This window comes from Ostrea edulis, chromosome 5 (genome assembly GCF_947568905.1).
Source record: "Ostrea edulis chromosome 5, xbOstEdul1.1, whole genome shotgun sequence".
In the NCBI taxonomy this organism is placed as follows: domain Eukaryota; kingdom Metazoa; phylum Mollusca; class Bivalvia; order Ostreida; family Ostreidae; genus Ostrea; species Ostrea edulis.
Genome location: NC_079168.1, coordinates 40735128 through 40753082, shown reverse-complemented (window position 1 = coordinate 40753082; position 17955 = coordinate 40735128). Strand labels below are relative to the sequence as shown.

General features: G+C 35.0%; 1 protein-coding gene across 1 annotated transcript in view; it reads right to left on the bottom strand.

The window, feature by feature from the left end:
- Positions 1–13161, bottom strand: part of LOC125651172 (uncharacterized) — a 49644-nt gene extending 36483 nt beyond the window's left edge. The window contains exons 1-7 of the mRNA XM_056166075.1: positions 12936–13161; positions 11983–12098; positions 8574–8852; positions 5344–5533; positions 907–942; positions 659–772; positions 274–384 (exon numbers count right to left, since the gene is read on the bottom strand). Of these exons, the coding sequence (XP_056022050.1) occupies positions 274–384; positions 659–772; positions 907–942; positions 5344–5533; positions 8574–8852; positions 11983–12098; positions 12936–12993 (904 nt within the window). The 5' untranslated portion in view covers positions 12994–13161. The remainder of the gene's footprint in view (positions 1–273; positions 385–658; positions 773–906; positions 943–5343; positions 5534–8573; positions 8853–11982; positions 12099–12935) is intronic.
- Between the last annotated feature and the right edge of the window lie 4794 nt (positions 13162–17955).

Here is a 17955-nt window from a genome sequence, read left to right as displayed (position 1 = left end):
CTATGACACTGTCGCGTATAAGATAATGTTTGTATGTGACATTGTACTGCTTTCTTTCTACAATACAGTACCTTAAGAAATCAAGATTTAGAAATGTTTCTGTTGATTACTTTTATGCGAAATCGGTAGATCATACATAACAGTTTCGTACACTCTCAGTACAACATATATGAATAATTAACTACATCTATATATTGAGTAGGGCGGGTCCCTTTGTTGTATATTGAGTTATTCTTGGACTGCTTGGATTCTTAGACTGCTATTCTCTATTACCTGTGTTGCAATGTTGCCCTGTCCATCCGGTTTGGCAGGAACAGTAATAACTTCCGTAAGTGTTGTGACAGGTTCCATGATAACACGGCTGTGCAATGCACTCATCAATATCTGTTTGACAGAGGTAATACAATAATGAATAGATGTTCCAACACAAATATTAATGTGTATAAAATAGATGCTATAATTTCGTTCAATATATTTTTCGCAATTTCTTTTCGTAGATTTATCTATTTCGTATTAGTCAAAATCTTCAAATATGAAAACCATACGTACTGAGGAAAAACAATTCATGATCATGGAATCAATTAAAGAAGAAAGTAAAAGTATGTCTGCATGAACTCATCTATTGTTTTTATGTGCATTTAAAAGGTAAAACATATACCTATTTCACACCGTTTCCCAGTAAAACCAACAGGGCAGTTACACGTGAAATCCCCGTATAAATCTACACATCCCCCGCTGTTCAAACAAGGCCCCGATACACAATCATTCTCATCTTAGAAGACAAAACAGTGCGTTAGACGGTATGATATATACTCATCTAAATCAAATGTTTAGTAATAATCTTGCGTTAGGTATGACATTTTTCATTTAAACTAAATGTTTAAAATACTTTCCTGGAGGTCGCACCTCTTGCCAATGTGTAGAACCAAACCCCAATCAATCCTAGAAATATAAAAACTCAATTTTTAAAAAAATCATATACACCTGATTAAACCGTAGAAGGCATGAACCCCAATCCCGTTTCTTTATCATTAGTATTCAGAACGTCAGTCATCATTTTATTGGATTTTTCTTCGTTTTGGGATTAAACAATGTAAACCAAACATTACTTTATATGTATTCACTATGTAGTGAAAATACACCTGCACGAAAGGTTAAGATAACGAAGAGTGATCAATCTCAGAAAAGGTGAAGATAACGAACAGTGATCAATCTCATAACTCCTATATGGAATACAAAATAGAGTGTTAGGCAAACACGGACCCCTGGATATACCAGAGGTGGGATCAGGCCCAGGAGATGTCACATTTATGTCCAAACAACTTTCCATAGTTTTAAACTTGTACAAAAGAGTTTGGTTTGAACATATTTTATTGTAACTCAGTTTACAAAGGGATTGAGTACAAGTTCTTAAAACTCTGAACTCTCTCTCCCAAAATTCCAAATTATAGCTAATCTGAGTATATCAATGTTCTAACAAGTAGTGCATGTAGAAAAACCAGGTCTCCTTAAGAAACATAACTTTGATCAAGATATAGGCCTAACCGCCGGTATGACCGGTCGACAGGGGATGCTTTCTCCTCTTTGACACCTGATCCTAGCTTTGGTATATCCAGGGGTCCGTGTTTGCCCAACTCTTAATTTTGTATTCCTTATAAGAGTCACATGTATGAGATAAATCACTGTTAGTTATCTTCACCTTATCATCCATTACATTTATCAGGCTGGTTCTGGAAAACGAAATACTTAAATACTCAACGTATCTAGCAGTTTGCTCTCTCCTTGACCTTAACATTGATAAAACATTAATTGAACGCAGCAAAACTCATCATGGGTCTCCATTTCTTATTATCAAGAAACTCTTTGTACTTTGAAAGGGGATGGCAACCTATAATATGTCGGAACCAAAGGACTAAGCTGACTAAATCTATACTGTTTAAGTATACATATTTATGTTTGGGATATGATTCCTACCAAAAAGGGGAACTACAGTATTTCAAGGTTCTTGGCAAACTTATTTTGACTACGGATAACTTCGTTTCCCTGATCAGGATTTAGGGCTCGCGGCGGGGGTTTCCGGTCGACAGGGGATGCTTACTGCTCCTACAGAATGTAGGTACCTGATCCCACCTCTGGTGTATATATATCCAGGGGTCCGTTTCTGCCCAACTCTCTATTTTGTATTGCTTATAGGAGTAATGAGATTGATCACTGTTCGTTAATTTCACCTTTCATGTAAACAGCAATAATTATATAGTTTCTTTCCTACATGTGTAAGTGCAGAGTAGTGATAATTACAAATAGATCCTGATACGATTAAGAAATGGATGTAAGTAACTATTGTCTATGATACAGGTATAATTCAAACTGTTATATTTTTTATAAAATTAATTTTATATGACAATTTTATCGATTGAACTTACAAGTTACAGAATTCGTTTATGATCTTTTTCATAGTATCAATGACCTATGTTTAAACCAGAACTTTGGCATGAGTTCTGAATATGAAACGTCTGAATGGTAATACTAAACTTCTGAATACTAAAAATAAACTTCTGAATGCTAATACTAAACGTCTGAATGCTAAAAATAAAATTCTGAATGCTAGAAATATACTTCTGAATGGTAATACTAAATTTCTGAATACTAAAAATAAAATTCTGATTGCTAAAAATATCCGAATACTAAAATAAAATTCTGAATACTAAAAATATACTTCTAAATTCAGAAGTTTACTGATCAGAAGTTTAGTGTTAGTATTCAGAAGTTTAGTATTACTATTCAGAACTTAGTATTAGTATTCATAACTTTATTATTAGTATTCAGAAATTTATCATTCAGAAGTTTAGTATTAGTGTTTAGATGTTTAGTATTAGTATTCAGAAGTTTAGTATTAGTATTCAGAAGTTTAGTATTACTATTCAGGACTTATTATTCAGAACTTTTAAATATTAGTATTCAGAACTTAGTATTAGTATTCATAAGTTTAGTATTCATAACTTTATTATTAGTATTCAGAAATTTATCATTCAGAAGTTTAGTACATAATGTATTAGCATTCAGAACTACAGTACATGTATTTTGGTATTAGTATTTAGAATTATGGTAAAAGTGTTCAGAACTTTAGTATTAGTATTCAGAACTATGGTACATGTATTTTAGTATTAGTATTTAGAACTAGAAAACTGACACGGTCAGCAAGGGTCCCGCTGAGGGTTATTGGAGGAAAGTGACATGGATAAAGCAATATTTGGGACTGGTATATATATATTAGAATTAATAATATTCAAAGATACAATGAAATGTAAAGAAGTAGGTACAGTTTCTAAAGTCATTTGGCCCAAAATATTGATGATTTCACTTTACCAAACCCAAAATCCGCTCAGTTTGATCAGCAAAATGATTTGTGTCATATGACGAGAGCTAGAAGTTAGCATAAAATTGCAAAAATGCCATTTTCAATGAAAATATCCACAAATTCAGGTGGTTTTCCTTTCAGAAAACATACAGCGCATGCGTCGAGCAAATTCATTTTCAAGTATGTTTTTCATCTTAAAATAATACAGTGTTCGAATCCCGGCCGCGACAGACCTAAGTCGTTATAACAGGTAGTGACAGTTCCATAGCCAAACGCTCGGCATCAGGTGTGAATGTCACGGGTCCTCGGAGATGACCTTAAAAACGGATGTCCCGTGTCACAGTAGATATGGCACGCTAAAGAACCCTCACTGCTCAATGGCCGTAAACGCCTAGCATAGGCCTACATTTGAAACCCTTCACCAGTCTTGGTGACGTCTCCATATGAGTGAAAAATTCTCGAGCGAGACGTAAGCAAGATACAATCAATCAATCATTTTCATTTTGCTCGACAAATGCGCACATCTTTTCCTGAGCAATAATCTATATGACATTTGACAGTTTTCAGGCTTATTTTGAAAAAAAAAATGCCTGGAATGTCTTATTCATGATGTCATAATGCTATCCAATTAGGAATATCATTCTGATTTTGTTGACATAGTATACCTGGCATATATTTTACTTTCTTAAAACGCTGATAAAGGTTAATTAATTCTAGACATATTTTATACAGAGAAAATTTTAGGGTCTTTTTATGTATACAATTGTACCTTGTTCTTTGTGAAAAAGGAATCATGAAGCATATTTATGAGAGACTGATGCAAATGTAAATTACTTCTGTTTGGCACACACTCATCCACTCAAACACAACAGAGTGCAACTAAATCCCATTGTAAGGGGATTCAAAATGGATAACTGGTACCAAATCTGGTACGTACTATCCGAAAAGGATTATGAATTTGACATATTGATGTTTAAGAAAGGGAAATTCTGACATCGGGGGTCTAAGCGTTTTCAAACAAACACATTAATTTTGATAGAAGTGTTCTACATTTTGAAAAATAGAAATCTATAGAATATGTCTTTACATACATAGGTGAGAAAGTTTCCATTATTCCTAGCAGAAATAAAACATGTATGCGCTAAAAAAATAAATTCATAAGCAAATATCGAAATACTCATGTAGAAAATGTGGACCTTACCGTCAACAAGCGCAGTGAAATACGCCATTTCGAGATTTTTACCGACGAAAGTTCGATAACAGTAATGAATAAGGTACACTCATTTTGTATCTATTCTGTGGCTTTCTTTATTAAAAGGAACAGTTCCCTAAGGTGTGGTGTGCAATTAGAACATGTACATCATTCAACGAAGCAGTTTCACTTTGCAACCGGATACAAGAAATTTAATTTCGTATTCCGATCTCGATCGAGAGTTGTTGACTGGGAATGACGTGTTAATTCAATATACATGTAACATTAAGCTTTTTTTTTCATCACATTAAAAAAAACCCAAAATACACATACATAATGTTGTAGTTATATTTTGTAAATTTTCTATCAATACAATATATCATAATTCAAATTGAATTATCTCCCTTAGACAGTGGTAAATAATCATAATAAGAAAGATGATGACATACAAACAGACAGACAAAGTGACATGACCGCAAAATCTATAGGTGTCTTTCTTTTACTGTAAATTATTTCTGTACAAAATTTGAAAACTGTACGATAAAAACTGTTTGAGTTATCGTGTCACAAAGAAAGTGTTGACAGACAGACGGACGGACGTGATTACTATAGGGCTTCCTGCATTTCATGCGGGGCCCTAATTATCAAACTAGTATTCATACCTTTCGTATAAATATGATTGTTGTGAAAAAGGATAACTTAATGGCTGAGGTACAATGCAATTAAGTCGTGGAATTATAGCACAACCTTTTTATGTTACGACTTGTAGATCGAGAACATTCCTTCCACTTACCTGTGTTGCCTGCGTAATTGCTCATTTTATAAGCATTGGTGGTAAATGAATAAGGATTTTGGACACGTGATCCATTATCGAATCCGATTCTGATGTTGTGCCTTTGATTTCCAATGTTCACATTGATATAATGAAATATAGTGTATGTGGAAACATGATCTGTGATCAGGACGCATTGTACAGTGATTCTCTGTAATGGAAACATGATCTGTGATCAGGACGCATTGTACAGTGATTCTCTGTAATGGAAACATGATCTGTGATCAGGACGCATTGTACAGCGAGTCTCTGTAATGGAAACATGATCTGTGATCAGGACGCATTGTACAGCGAGTCTCTGTAATGGAAACATGATCTGTGATCAGGACGCATTGTACAGTGATTCTCTGTAATGGAAACATGATCTGTGATCAGGACGCATTGTACAGTGATTCTCTGTAATGGAAACATGATCTGTGATCAGGACGCATTGTACAGTGATTCTCTGTAATGGAAACATGATCTGTGATCAGGACGCATTGTACAGCGAGTCTCTGTAATGGAAACATGATCTGTGATCAGGACGCATTGTACAGTGATTCTCTGTAATGGAAACATGATCTGTGATCAGGACGCACTGTACAGTGATTCTCTGTAATGGAAACATGATCTGTGATCAGGACGCATTGTACAGCGAGTCTCTGTAATGGAAACATGATCTGTGATCAGGACGCATTGTACAGCGAGTCTCTGTAATGGAAACATGATCTGTGATCAGGACGCATTGTACAGTGATTCTCTGTAATGGAAACATGATCTGTGATCAGGACGCATTGTACAGCGAGTCTCTGTAATGGAAACATGATCTGTGATCAGGACGCATTGTACAGTGAGTCTCTGTAATGGAAACATGATCTGTGATCAGGACGCATTGTACAGTGATTCTCTGTAATGGAAACATGATCTGTGATCAGGACGCATTGTACAGCGAGTCTCTGTAATGGAAACATGATCTGTGATCAGGACGCATTGTACAGCGAGTCTCTGTAATGGAAACATGATCTGTGATCAGGACGCATTGTACAGTGAGTCTCTGTAATGGAAACATGATCTGTGATCAGGACGCATTGTACAGCGAGTCTCTGTAATGGAAACATGATCTGTGATCAGGACGCATTGTACAGCGAGTCTCTGTAATGGAAATATCCTACACTGTACTGGTTAAGCATGTAAATATGTCAAAGGCAATCCTCTATATATATATATATATATATATATATATATATATATATATATATATATATATATAAGTATTTAAATTTATGTTGTCTGCGATCACTGTGCAGTGATTCTCTGTAATGGAAATAAATCGCATACTATAGATTCCTAAATATACACGAGGAATTTATTATCACATAATTTCACGAGAAGAATCACTCGCGAAATAAAATTACTCACTTTTCTGTTGCTAAAATATATATGTAAGACCTCTTGATTAACAGACGTCACGCGAATTCATGTTTATGCGATTTGACGTACAAAGTCATTTCCCCATATTAAACTCGCGTAAAGTAAGGGATCTACAGTATGCTGTAGTTAGTTAAGCCTGTAAACAAGTCAAAGGCAGACCTATACATGTATCAACACCTCATGGAGTGACTTCTTATAGGTAGTACCTAGCTGCAATAATGTAGCCCTATCCAATTTTTTTTAAGTCTGACAATTTCGGGATAGGGCTACAATTCCATAGGATCTCCGTAATGGTGCAAAATAATTTTATGAATAACCGATAATAAACTCTGTGTATTAGTCCCAAATGTTGTTTACACCAAAAGGAGTACCAACTTTGTGCTCGGGCATGTCTAATAAAGGCGTTTTTCATTAAATACAATGTACAGCATGCAAAATTCTTCGTCTGCTCCGCCATGCTTGTTATCGCGAGATCTCGTAGGTGGATCTAATGAAAAACCTAAACATTGACAATCAGCACGAAAATGTAGTTACTCGAGCCACTTCGACAAAGAAAGGAAAATCATATTGTTGCAGAAAGAATTTACACTCTGCTGTTCGGTTTTTAACTTGATATTAAATTCAAACCTTTTCAATACCGACGAAATAGCTTTCGACTCCATACTTGTCCATTAATGTAAATACTACCTTATATGGCATATGCAAATGACTTGACAATCGGAAGTTTATACTTCAGTACATCAAACATGGCGCACAAATATGAATAGAGAAATTGGAATTTATCGAAATTGTTGAAAACGGTAGAATAGAGCCTCACAAATCTTAAGTTGCAGGTTGTAAATTTATATATTGACTAAGAAACATAGAATATCATTTTATTTACGTAAAGAAAGTCAGGAAATGTTTAGAATGAGCGCAAATGTTGCGGGAGTGAATCACTCCCGCATTTGCACCATTACGGAGATCCTAAGGAGTTGTAACCCTCTCCCTAAAAATAAAAAAAAAATCAGAGAGGGCTACATTATTGCAGCTAAGGTAGTACCATGCAGGGGCGGATCCTCTAATTGCAGTTAGGGAGCGCAATCTTTATGAGACAGAGAGCTTTGAGCCGCTTTGATGCCCCCAATGGGTCTAAGGCGAAAAGCCCCGGAACTTCCTGCATTTGACACATTTTATCGGACTTAAAATATGTCTCTTATTACTATTTTCTATCGTCCTTGACAAGGTGAAATTAATGAAATAATGCAAATTTTAAGGGATTTTGGAAAAGAAATGTAAGTTCTCCAAGTAAAAGTACTTCAATAAATCAAAAGATTTTGTCATTTATGTCTCCAAGAGTGGAAGAAATTCTTGCTTCTTTTATCGTATAAATTTTTCTAAATACAAGACCACGATTTACCTCAAATTTAAAAATTTTAGGGGGCGCGCGCCGGCTGCGCCCCCCCCCCCCCTCCCCTTTAAATCCGCCACTGCAGTACCATTACAACACATAAATTACACTATTATATCAATTTATATGGATCTCTTAGTATTATAAGAAATAAAACAACCCATACATTACAACAATTTTGTGGAGCTCTTAGTACTGTAAGAAAAAGAAAGAAACTATATGTTACACCAAATTATATGGAGCTTTTAGTATTATGAGAAATATAACAAACTATATGTTACAACAAATACAGTGTATATGGTAGTATTACAAGTGAGAGATACAAGTGCAATAAAATAAAATATATTGTGATTATTATAGTTTCTTCAAATCTTAACATGGTATAACTTACTGGACCATATCTATTCGGGAAAAAAGGCGAGTTGTACCAAGTTATTACTAAAACCCATTTTGCTTGGAAGAAGGATGATCCACCAAACGAAGTGACATCGAGCGTGGCTTTGTTAAGCGTTGACCAGTCGGTGTAGGATTGGTAGTAGGTGTAGCCCCCGTTGGTACCAAGAGGATAGATATCGGTCCAATACGGGGCCACGAGGAAATAATTCGTCGATTCTGACGGCGTGTAACTGTAGACTCCATGTAGAAAAGTGATAAGTCCATTTGTACTAAACTGCAATAAACCATCAATACAGAATTAATGTCAACGATACTCATGTTTTTAAAGTATTTTGCAATTTCAAAGTATCAATTATGACATACCACTGTATCTTTTCCGACACATTTTCTTCTTGATTAAGTATTACTAAAAGAATGTACTTTTAACTTTATCCTAATCTGGATCCAAAACTATTACACTGTGGAATATCGTAAAATTATAAATGATGCAAATCGTAAACAAAACTCTTTATATATATATGATGCAATGGCATGAACAATATTGAATAGTCGTCCCGACCTTTCCCCTTTTTCAGAACAATAGAATATTTACATAGTTATAAATGTAAAAATAAACCAGAAATATTTGTAAAACATGTATTCACCCCATGGTGCAAAATTAAAAAGGGTTATACACATGCATAATTTAAATAATAGTAGTGCCAATCCATTTCAAAATATTGAGCAGACAATATCTTCGTATGTCCAGAGTGGATTGACCATGTCACGTAAAAATCTATAGGGGTCATCTACTCCTAATTCTGTACCAGTGTACCAAGTTTGGTGTCAATCAAGCAAATTATTCTTATATAGGAAACAATATATTACTATGTCCAGTTTAACCCTTGACCTTTAACCAAGTGACTTCACAATCAATAGGGGTCATCTACTCTTGAAGATGTACCAGTGTACCAAGTTTGATGTCTGTCAAGCTAAGGGTTCTCAAGATATTGAGCGGACAACATCTGGTCTACCGACCGACAGGTGCTAAGCATTCCTCTCTCTCTCTCTCTCTCTCTCTCTCTCTCTCTCTCTCTCGAGAGAGATTTATATTCCAATGGAATCAGAATCTATGATCTGATTTTAATCAGATTGGAGAGGACCTTTGCTCTGTTTATACGTTTACATGTGCTTACAAATGTGGGTCTGTTGTTACCTATGTACACGTATAGACACTTGCTACAAACAAACCGTTTTTCCAAAAATGATAAAACGAAATCTAAATATTTTAATACATGTATTTATATTATTGTCTTGACGAAATTACGGTTAGTTTGATTGGCTGAAAATATCGTCTGATTTTTGCATTAAAGAAAACATTTCAATTTCATGTTGTTTATTGATACGTCGTATGAAATGGAAAACAAAATCATGTTTTATTATTCAAACTCAACGTTTTTATATTACATGATAAGTAAATGATAAGAAATGAATCTGATAATTCTTTTCTTGATGGCGGTATCAAAGGAAAATTGGACGGAAAACTTTTTTATCACTGCGAATTTTCCCTCATACTGAGATGTCATAAGCTGTAGGTGAAGTACCACAAAATTAGACCTATGCTTAGCGCTCTGGGACGTAGCAGTGGGGACCAACAAGGAGCAATCACCACCTATGTTTACGTCTTCGGTGTAATGCGCGGCAATGGCAGGAGCAGGACTCGAAATCACGACCTCCCGGTCCCGTGGAATTGTCATTGTTAGCTACGTGTTTAACTAGTCCTGAACGAAACTGGTCGCGATAGCTCAGTGATAAATCCTTTGATTCGTAATCGTGAGGTCGTGAGTTCGAGCTCAGCTTGTGCCATGGCTGTCATTCGGAACTCCTCGAATGTCTCGCGCACTCGACATAGATCTCGGATGTAATACGGTGGCATCCATGAGTGAATTTGATGCATTGCCAATTGGCAATGCATCAAATTCACTCATGGATGCCACCGTATTACATCCGAGATCTATGTCGAGTGCGCGAGACATTCGAGGAGTTCCGATTGCCATGGCTGTATCAAACGCTCCTTCGCCAAAGGCTCGGTATTTAGAAGTGAGAATCACGGGTCTTTCGATATGACCTTGAAACGGAGGTCCCGTGTTGCGGCAGGTGTTGGCACGTTAAAGAAAAATCACTGCTACGGTCCTGAGCGTCAAGGATGCACACTTGTACTCTACATCGTCATAATGGCTGACTTCCTTATCAAACATGGATGAAAATATAAATATCAGCAACATTTGTCAATCCATCTACAAATTTATCGCCTAGCTGAGTAGCTCAGTAAGTTAACACGTTGACTGCTGAACTGTAGACCGCGTGTTCGAGTCCAGCAGGGGTTTTTAATTTTTCTCAGATTGCTTTCAACTAAAACCGCAATTTTTGACTAAATAAAGTATTTAAATTTGAAAGTTTCCAATTTCAAATATTGTTGTACATATCCTCTTTTTTCATCCATATCAAATTTTTCTGGTGTAGCATACCTCCTTAAGCATAGGCCTAAATTTGTGGTACTTTATCTACAGCTGGTGACGTCTCAATCTGAGTGAAATATTTTCGAAGGCACGTTGACTTATGAAATCCTTCGTAACAAATCAAAATAAACAAACCTTCTTACATTTTACAATACAAATAGAAATTATACAATGCTAATGAAAAAATGTATAATACAAATGGAAAATTATACAATACAAATAGAAAATATCAAATATTGCGACGTTTGTCATGCCATAACAATATCTTCCATGATTTCTCAACTATAAAGAATTATATACATGTATGGAAGGGTAATATATTTCAATCTTTGAACATCAAAGACAGGGCGAATAAAGGAATTGTGGTTAAGGGGTGCAACTTTATGAGGCAGGGGGTCTGGGGGCAAATCCCTGGCGGGGAGCTCCTGGATTTTACAGATTTTATAGGGATTGAAATTATTTCCTATGTACATGTAGTCATTTTTACTATTTTCTGTAGTTTTTAATAAGGTCAAATATATAAAATGACGCATATTTGAAGGGGTTTTGGAAAAAAATTAAGTTCTCCCAATAAAATTTATTCAATAAATCAAAAGATTTTGCCATTTATTTCTCCGAGAGCGAAAGAAATTATTGCTTCTTTTATCATTTACATTTTTCTAAACAAGACACCACGATTTACCTTAAATTCGAAAATTTTGAAGAAAATTTATAAGTACCGCAACCAAACTAAGCCACAAAATATAAACCGACCTATGCATCCCTTTCTGTTTGTTTACAACACGTGTCTTTAGTGTCTTTAAAGGCTTCACGAAATTTCGCTGATAATACAAACTACGTGTTTCTAATATTTATAAACCCACATAATATAAACAACTTGGATATTTATTCTTCAAATGAACGTACGTGTACTTGATCGTAGCTGTGGTTTCCAAACACAATTGCTCCGGGGACGTTCACCGTCTTTATTATGTCGTCACTGGCCAAGGTGCCCCCCGCTATGGGGTACTCAGTGTAGGATTCTATGAACGAAACATCTACCATGTAATTTTAAAATGATATAAATTATTTTCGATATTCTATCAGTTTTATAAAGCACAGTGTAAACCTCAACGACTAAAATCGCGAAATGCAGAGTAAACGACTATCATTTATAATGTATTGTATCTCGTGAATGAAGAAATTTAGTTTGATTCTCGGTATTGAAGGGATTTCAGTTGAATAATTACCTCGATACGTGCCAGTAGCAGGACGAGCTGATAACGTTAGAAGGACAACAATATGATTTTACAGCATTAAATGGACATTGAACTAAACGATTTGAAACAAAGTGTTAGAAATTCCTTGGTCGTCTTCTTTTTCCATTAAGCGGAGAGAGAGAGAGAGAGAGAGAGAGAGAGAGAGATTACTATTTCTCCCATTATCATATTGTGTACATTTTAGGACTTACCAACATTTTATTTTTGGATTTACATGTACCAACACCTGGGGTAATTCAGTTCTGTTTTCAATCTTAGAACAAATCCTTGCATATTTTATTTCGACAGATCTGTCTATTGCAGGTAGATATAATTGCAATAGAACTGTCATTAGCTAATGGGATGACGTTTACAAATTAAAAAGAAATGAAACACGTGCAAGTGTATATTGGAAGAAATATCGTGTATATTACATATCATGTGCTCGTTAGTAGCCGTTTATCGGTTTTACGCAAACTCTCGTTCCCTAGCTAACCTCGTGTCTATCAAAAATCTTTTTTAAAAACCATTAAACATCTAAAGTTTGATAACTCGCACTGGTTCTGGAATCTATATTTCTATTTCATAATTATAATATCATGAATATGTCTACGAACTCACCTGTGGAATAAAACAGTGAAATAAGCATGGTCCACACACAGGTAGATTGTAGTCTCATTTTGTCCGTGTACTAAAACCCAAATCACCGAATGAAACACCTTTGTCCCCGCGCACATTTAGCACACCGTCAAGTAAATATACAGAGTTTGGAAAGAAATCAAAACACATTACATTGTCTGCACGTCTGTAAAATTACCTGCTGACCGCCCGCTGTTTGATAAAGAAAAATGAAGATTAAAATGACACAGGACTTGAATATAATAATTCATAAGATTTGGATAAACTTTGGAGGAAATCAATACCCAGTGGCGACCTTTATGTGTAATGGGAAGTATGAGAACTTTAATTTTACGGTCTCCAAGTCCGACTTTTTAATGCTTACAAATTTAATACATGCATTTATATCCACCAATGTTTTGTCCGCAACAAAGATATAAAATTACGCTGTTTTATAGTGTTTATTGCTCAATGAATGATATTTAAAAACCTATACACTCATAAACATGCACATAGAAGGAAGATTTCTACAACCGAGTTGTTTTAATGATGAGTGTTCGTCAAGAAGACGAGTTACCTCATGTATCTATTTTTAAACTTCCCCACAACCTCCAACCGCCACGATTATATAAGCAATCTATCGTTGCTTGAATGAAGACAAAAATTACTTGACACTTGCACTGGAATATAAATCCTATAACTCTTAAACAAAGTCACAACTTTATCATCAGGATCTATTGTACCTGTATAACTCCATTTATCCATTTATAGTTATTGATTTATCATTTAGCACTAGAAATAATCAGTAGTAGGCGTAAGTCTTTTGATAGTATATACAGCTGGAATTTAAAAGTAATAAACATGTGTATATAAATGTTAAGTAAGTAATACAAATAAAATATCTGTAACAATGGACCATCGAACAACGACTGTTCTCCGCCAAACACATCAAAATTAACTAATTAGTGATCCCAATGAAAGGTATCCCTGTTTTAATTAACAGAACTGGAGACTTCAAAGATATTGTCCGACGGGCATTGTATATCACATGATTAGAAGTTAGGATCACATTTTCTCGTGTCCAAGGCAGCTAGCTTTAGGCCAGATATGCAATACCTCTGATTTCGTCCAAGTATTCTACAAAAGGAATGATGGCCACGTTTCATCTGTTTGGCTCTAATACATTTGTGGCTTAATATCACTCAGTACAAACAAAATAAATTCTTATAGCAACGATACTATGTTGAATTCTGTTTGAACACACACCACAATATGGACATATCTATATGTATCTTGATGTACCAAGTTGATGTAGGTTGTTTTCATAATTTAAAAGAAAAATGACTTAAAACTGGGTTATTTTATTCAGTAATTAATTTGATACAACAACTCATCGAATTCAATAGGAAAGTATTCAACTTATTCATTGAGTAAACCGAAAAAAAATGTATTTCAGTTTTCCCCTGCGCTACTGCTTCTGCAACCAAAAGCAATAATTGGAAGAGTGCAAGGCAATGTTTTTGGTGTTTTTGTCCCCCGGGGATACTAAATTGGAGACATTTGTTTATCATTTTCACTTGTGTCCTTTTGCTGGAGATGTAAGGTTTGTTTCACCATGAAAATATGAAGATAACGAACAGTGATCAATCTCATAACTCCTATAAAGAATACAAAATTAAGAGTTGGGCAAACACGGATCCCTGGACATACCAGAGGTGGGAGCAGGTGCCTAAGAGGAATAAGCACCCACTGTCGACCGGTCACATCTACCGTGAGCCTTATCTCAGGGGGGATCCAGGAATTGCGGTTTGGTGGGCGCAACTTTATGAGGCAGGGGGTCTGGAGGCCGCCTTGAGGCTCCAAACGGGTCCAAGGCGAAGACCCCGGAAGCTCCTAGATTTTACAGATTTTATAGGGCTTGAAATATGTCTCCTATGTAGTCATTTTTACTATTTACTCTCATTTTTAATAAGGTGAAATTAATAAAATGACGCATATTTTAAGTGGTTTTGGAAAAAATTTCAGTTCTCCCAATAAAATTAATTCAAAAGATTTTGTCATATATTTCTCCAAGAATGGTAGAAATTATTGCTTCTTTTATCTCTTACATTTTTCTAAACAAGAGACCGTGATTTACCTTAAATTTGGAAATTAAAGGGGGAGGGACGCATCGGCTGCGTCCCCCTTAAATCTACCACTGTATCTGTAGCCAAAATAAGTGAGTAAAGAAAGGCCTAACAATTGGTATGAAGCACGTCAGACAGAAAACATCCTGTCTTTTTGAACTGCGATATGAACAAACTGTTATGAATATAGACTACATTTTAAAGCTTTCGATAAGAGGAAAATCTTGACCCAGCTTAATTTGCTAGACTTTTTCCTGCACAAAGTTGTTTGTATTCACCTGTTCTCGCTGGTAATCTTCTAGACCTACACACTGCATAATCAGCATAACTTGTATGACAAAAGAATTGCTTATAATTTTTTCATTGTGTTCTTAATTTTCGGAATTTATCCTTTTTTTAAAAAAAATGAAAGATGAATTGTTGTAATGTATTATCAATCCAAATTGAATACTAAGTGACCAATTTTTCACTAATTGACCATTCACTGCAAGCACGATACAACATACAGGTAGCGTATGCATGTATAATGCCATGCAAACGATGAAAGAAATTCAACAAATTCATTGATGCAGGCAGACTTTGTATCAATCCGTCGAGAAAAGTCTATAGATTTTTAATAGTGCTCAGAGCATCCACGCTTTGAAAGATTTCACCAATCATAAATGCAGACTTCCTTCTAATTGTTTTACAATCAGACTCCATGCATTTTTCACATGTCATATGAAATATCCTTTCCGTAGATCAAGTACGGGAACGGCTTGAACATCTGAGTTTGTATGAAGAAGCTACATATTGTTTACTTTAAGGATTCGAGTAACGCATGCGCAAGGACATCTTATACAATGGTGCTTAGTGCTCTATCAATTTTGAAGACATAAATTTTTTAGAGATGTACAGATCGGCAACATTCATCTTTCGATCAGAAAAGTTCATTTGGACCTGTGATGAAGGTGAGACACGAGAAATAATTCTGCATTAAAATTAGCAATATTTCACCTTCTGGCTAATAAATTAATCATTAGATGCACAAATACTTCTGATTTTTTTTTTCTTGCTGTCAACAATATTCTCTCATTGTTTTCATATTTATTCACATTCAAGTTGCTTCTTGTTATCAGATTTGATGGTAAGGTCCTGTAGTAATGTTTCAAGAAAATAAATTACAAATACAATTACTACAAATCACAGAGTGGGACATTCGTGTCTACCATATCCATTAGACATTAATGACTGCCTCTTGTGTAATTTGAAACATACCTCCTAACCTGAAATCAAAGGCACACAGTCATAAAAAGCATAGGGACCTTATTTGATCTGTATCTCAAACAAATATCATTATATTATTCACATTCAATTAGCTAACTAATTGAAACGTTGTCGATGTCACGGCCTTAGTTGACTTTTCGATAGTTTCAAATAAAATTGATAACCAATTTGTGGGGATTCTCCCCTGGGTCCGTGTTAATAGGTAATAGTATGATGTTGTTGATGGGAATCCGGCTCTCAATACAGCATCTTTTTACAAAAATTAACTATAAATTAAGTCCGAATACTCTTGGGACGACTGTTGGAAATATCTGTCATTCTGTCACAATAACTTGTGTTACTATTGCAGAAATAAAAGATCCGAAGAGGCTGTAAAGCTAAAGCAATTAACTTGTTATGAATCGAGGCTTCATTAAATCTATTTGCCGGGCCAATATGGGAACGATTGATTGCTATTCAGCACAGATCAGGTAACACAAGTTTTGATTGGTTCATTATAGAAAGAAATTATTATCCCGGATAAATCCTGGATATGGAGAATTCTTTAGTGTCTCCTGCGCAATTTTATCTTTCTGTTATCTTCAAAGCCCTGTATTTTTTTAAAACTACTTTGCTAAAACATGTTTACATCACCACGTCAACTCCGTCTACTATGTAGTAAGAGATTGCTAAATACTATGTTAACTTGTCCCATCACTGCCCTCTGACATCAACTTACATAAAAAGCATGAAATCTTATCTTATTCTATCTCATCATATCTCAACAAGTAGAAAAATTAAATACAGACTCTGCCTACCTTTGCTAGAAACGTTTACAATCTATCTAATGGCATGTTTTTTTTACGATGACTAAGTAGTATGTTTGTAATGATTTTGCATGTAGTAACATTCATCTTCTGATCATCTACAGGAATGCCACGCCCATTGTTGTAGGGTAAAATCTACAGGAATGCCACGCCCATTGTTGTAGGGTAAAATATATGATGTTCTTTCTAACTTGTATATTTTTTGGAGGCATATCTGTGGTTTCAAGGAGAGGATACACATTGAATAAAATTACCTGTAAAATTGACTGCTTTTAGATGTAGACTGGTTCACGCTTTCTGAATTTTGTTTTTCAATTTTGATGTTAAACATTATATATATAACTCATTTAATGTTGACAGCCAAACTTTTGACCTTCTGAATGCAAGGATAAGAGCAATATTTTAGTGTTATGTAAACAAAGACTCGAGTCTTGTTAGGTTTACAAACAAACCAGTGAAATGTTAATTTTGCAATTTAAAGCTTCTTCATTTTGTACAGTCATACATTTAACTTTTAAATGACACATTTTATCTAAAGAATACTTGAAATGTGATATATATAATACACTTAGATCGATACCCATTTATTTTTATTGGAATTTCGTAAACAATAACATATCTCAATCTTTTATTACACAACAACAAGCACTCTATAACGATCTTCTGTCATAATGTATAACATTTCTTTTGTGAAACCTTTTTTATAAACACATTAGACAGTAGACTTTGATCATTAAAAGTGAATAAGAAAAGAGGAAAATTGTGAATCAGTCCCTTTTTAACAATCTACATATAATTGGTTCTATTTATATACGGTTCTGATGT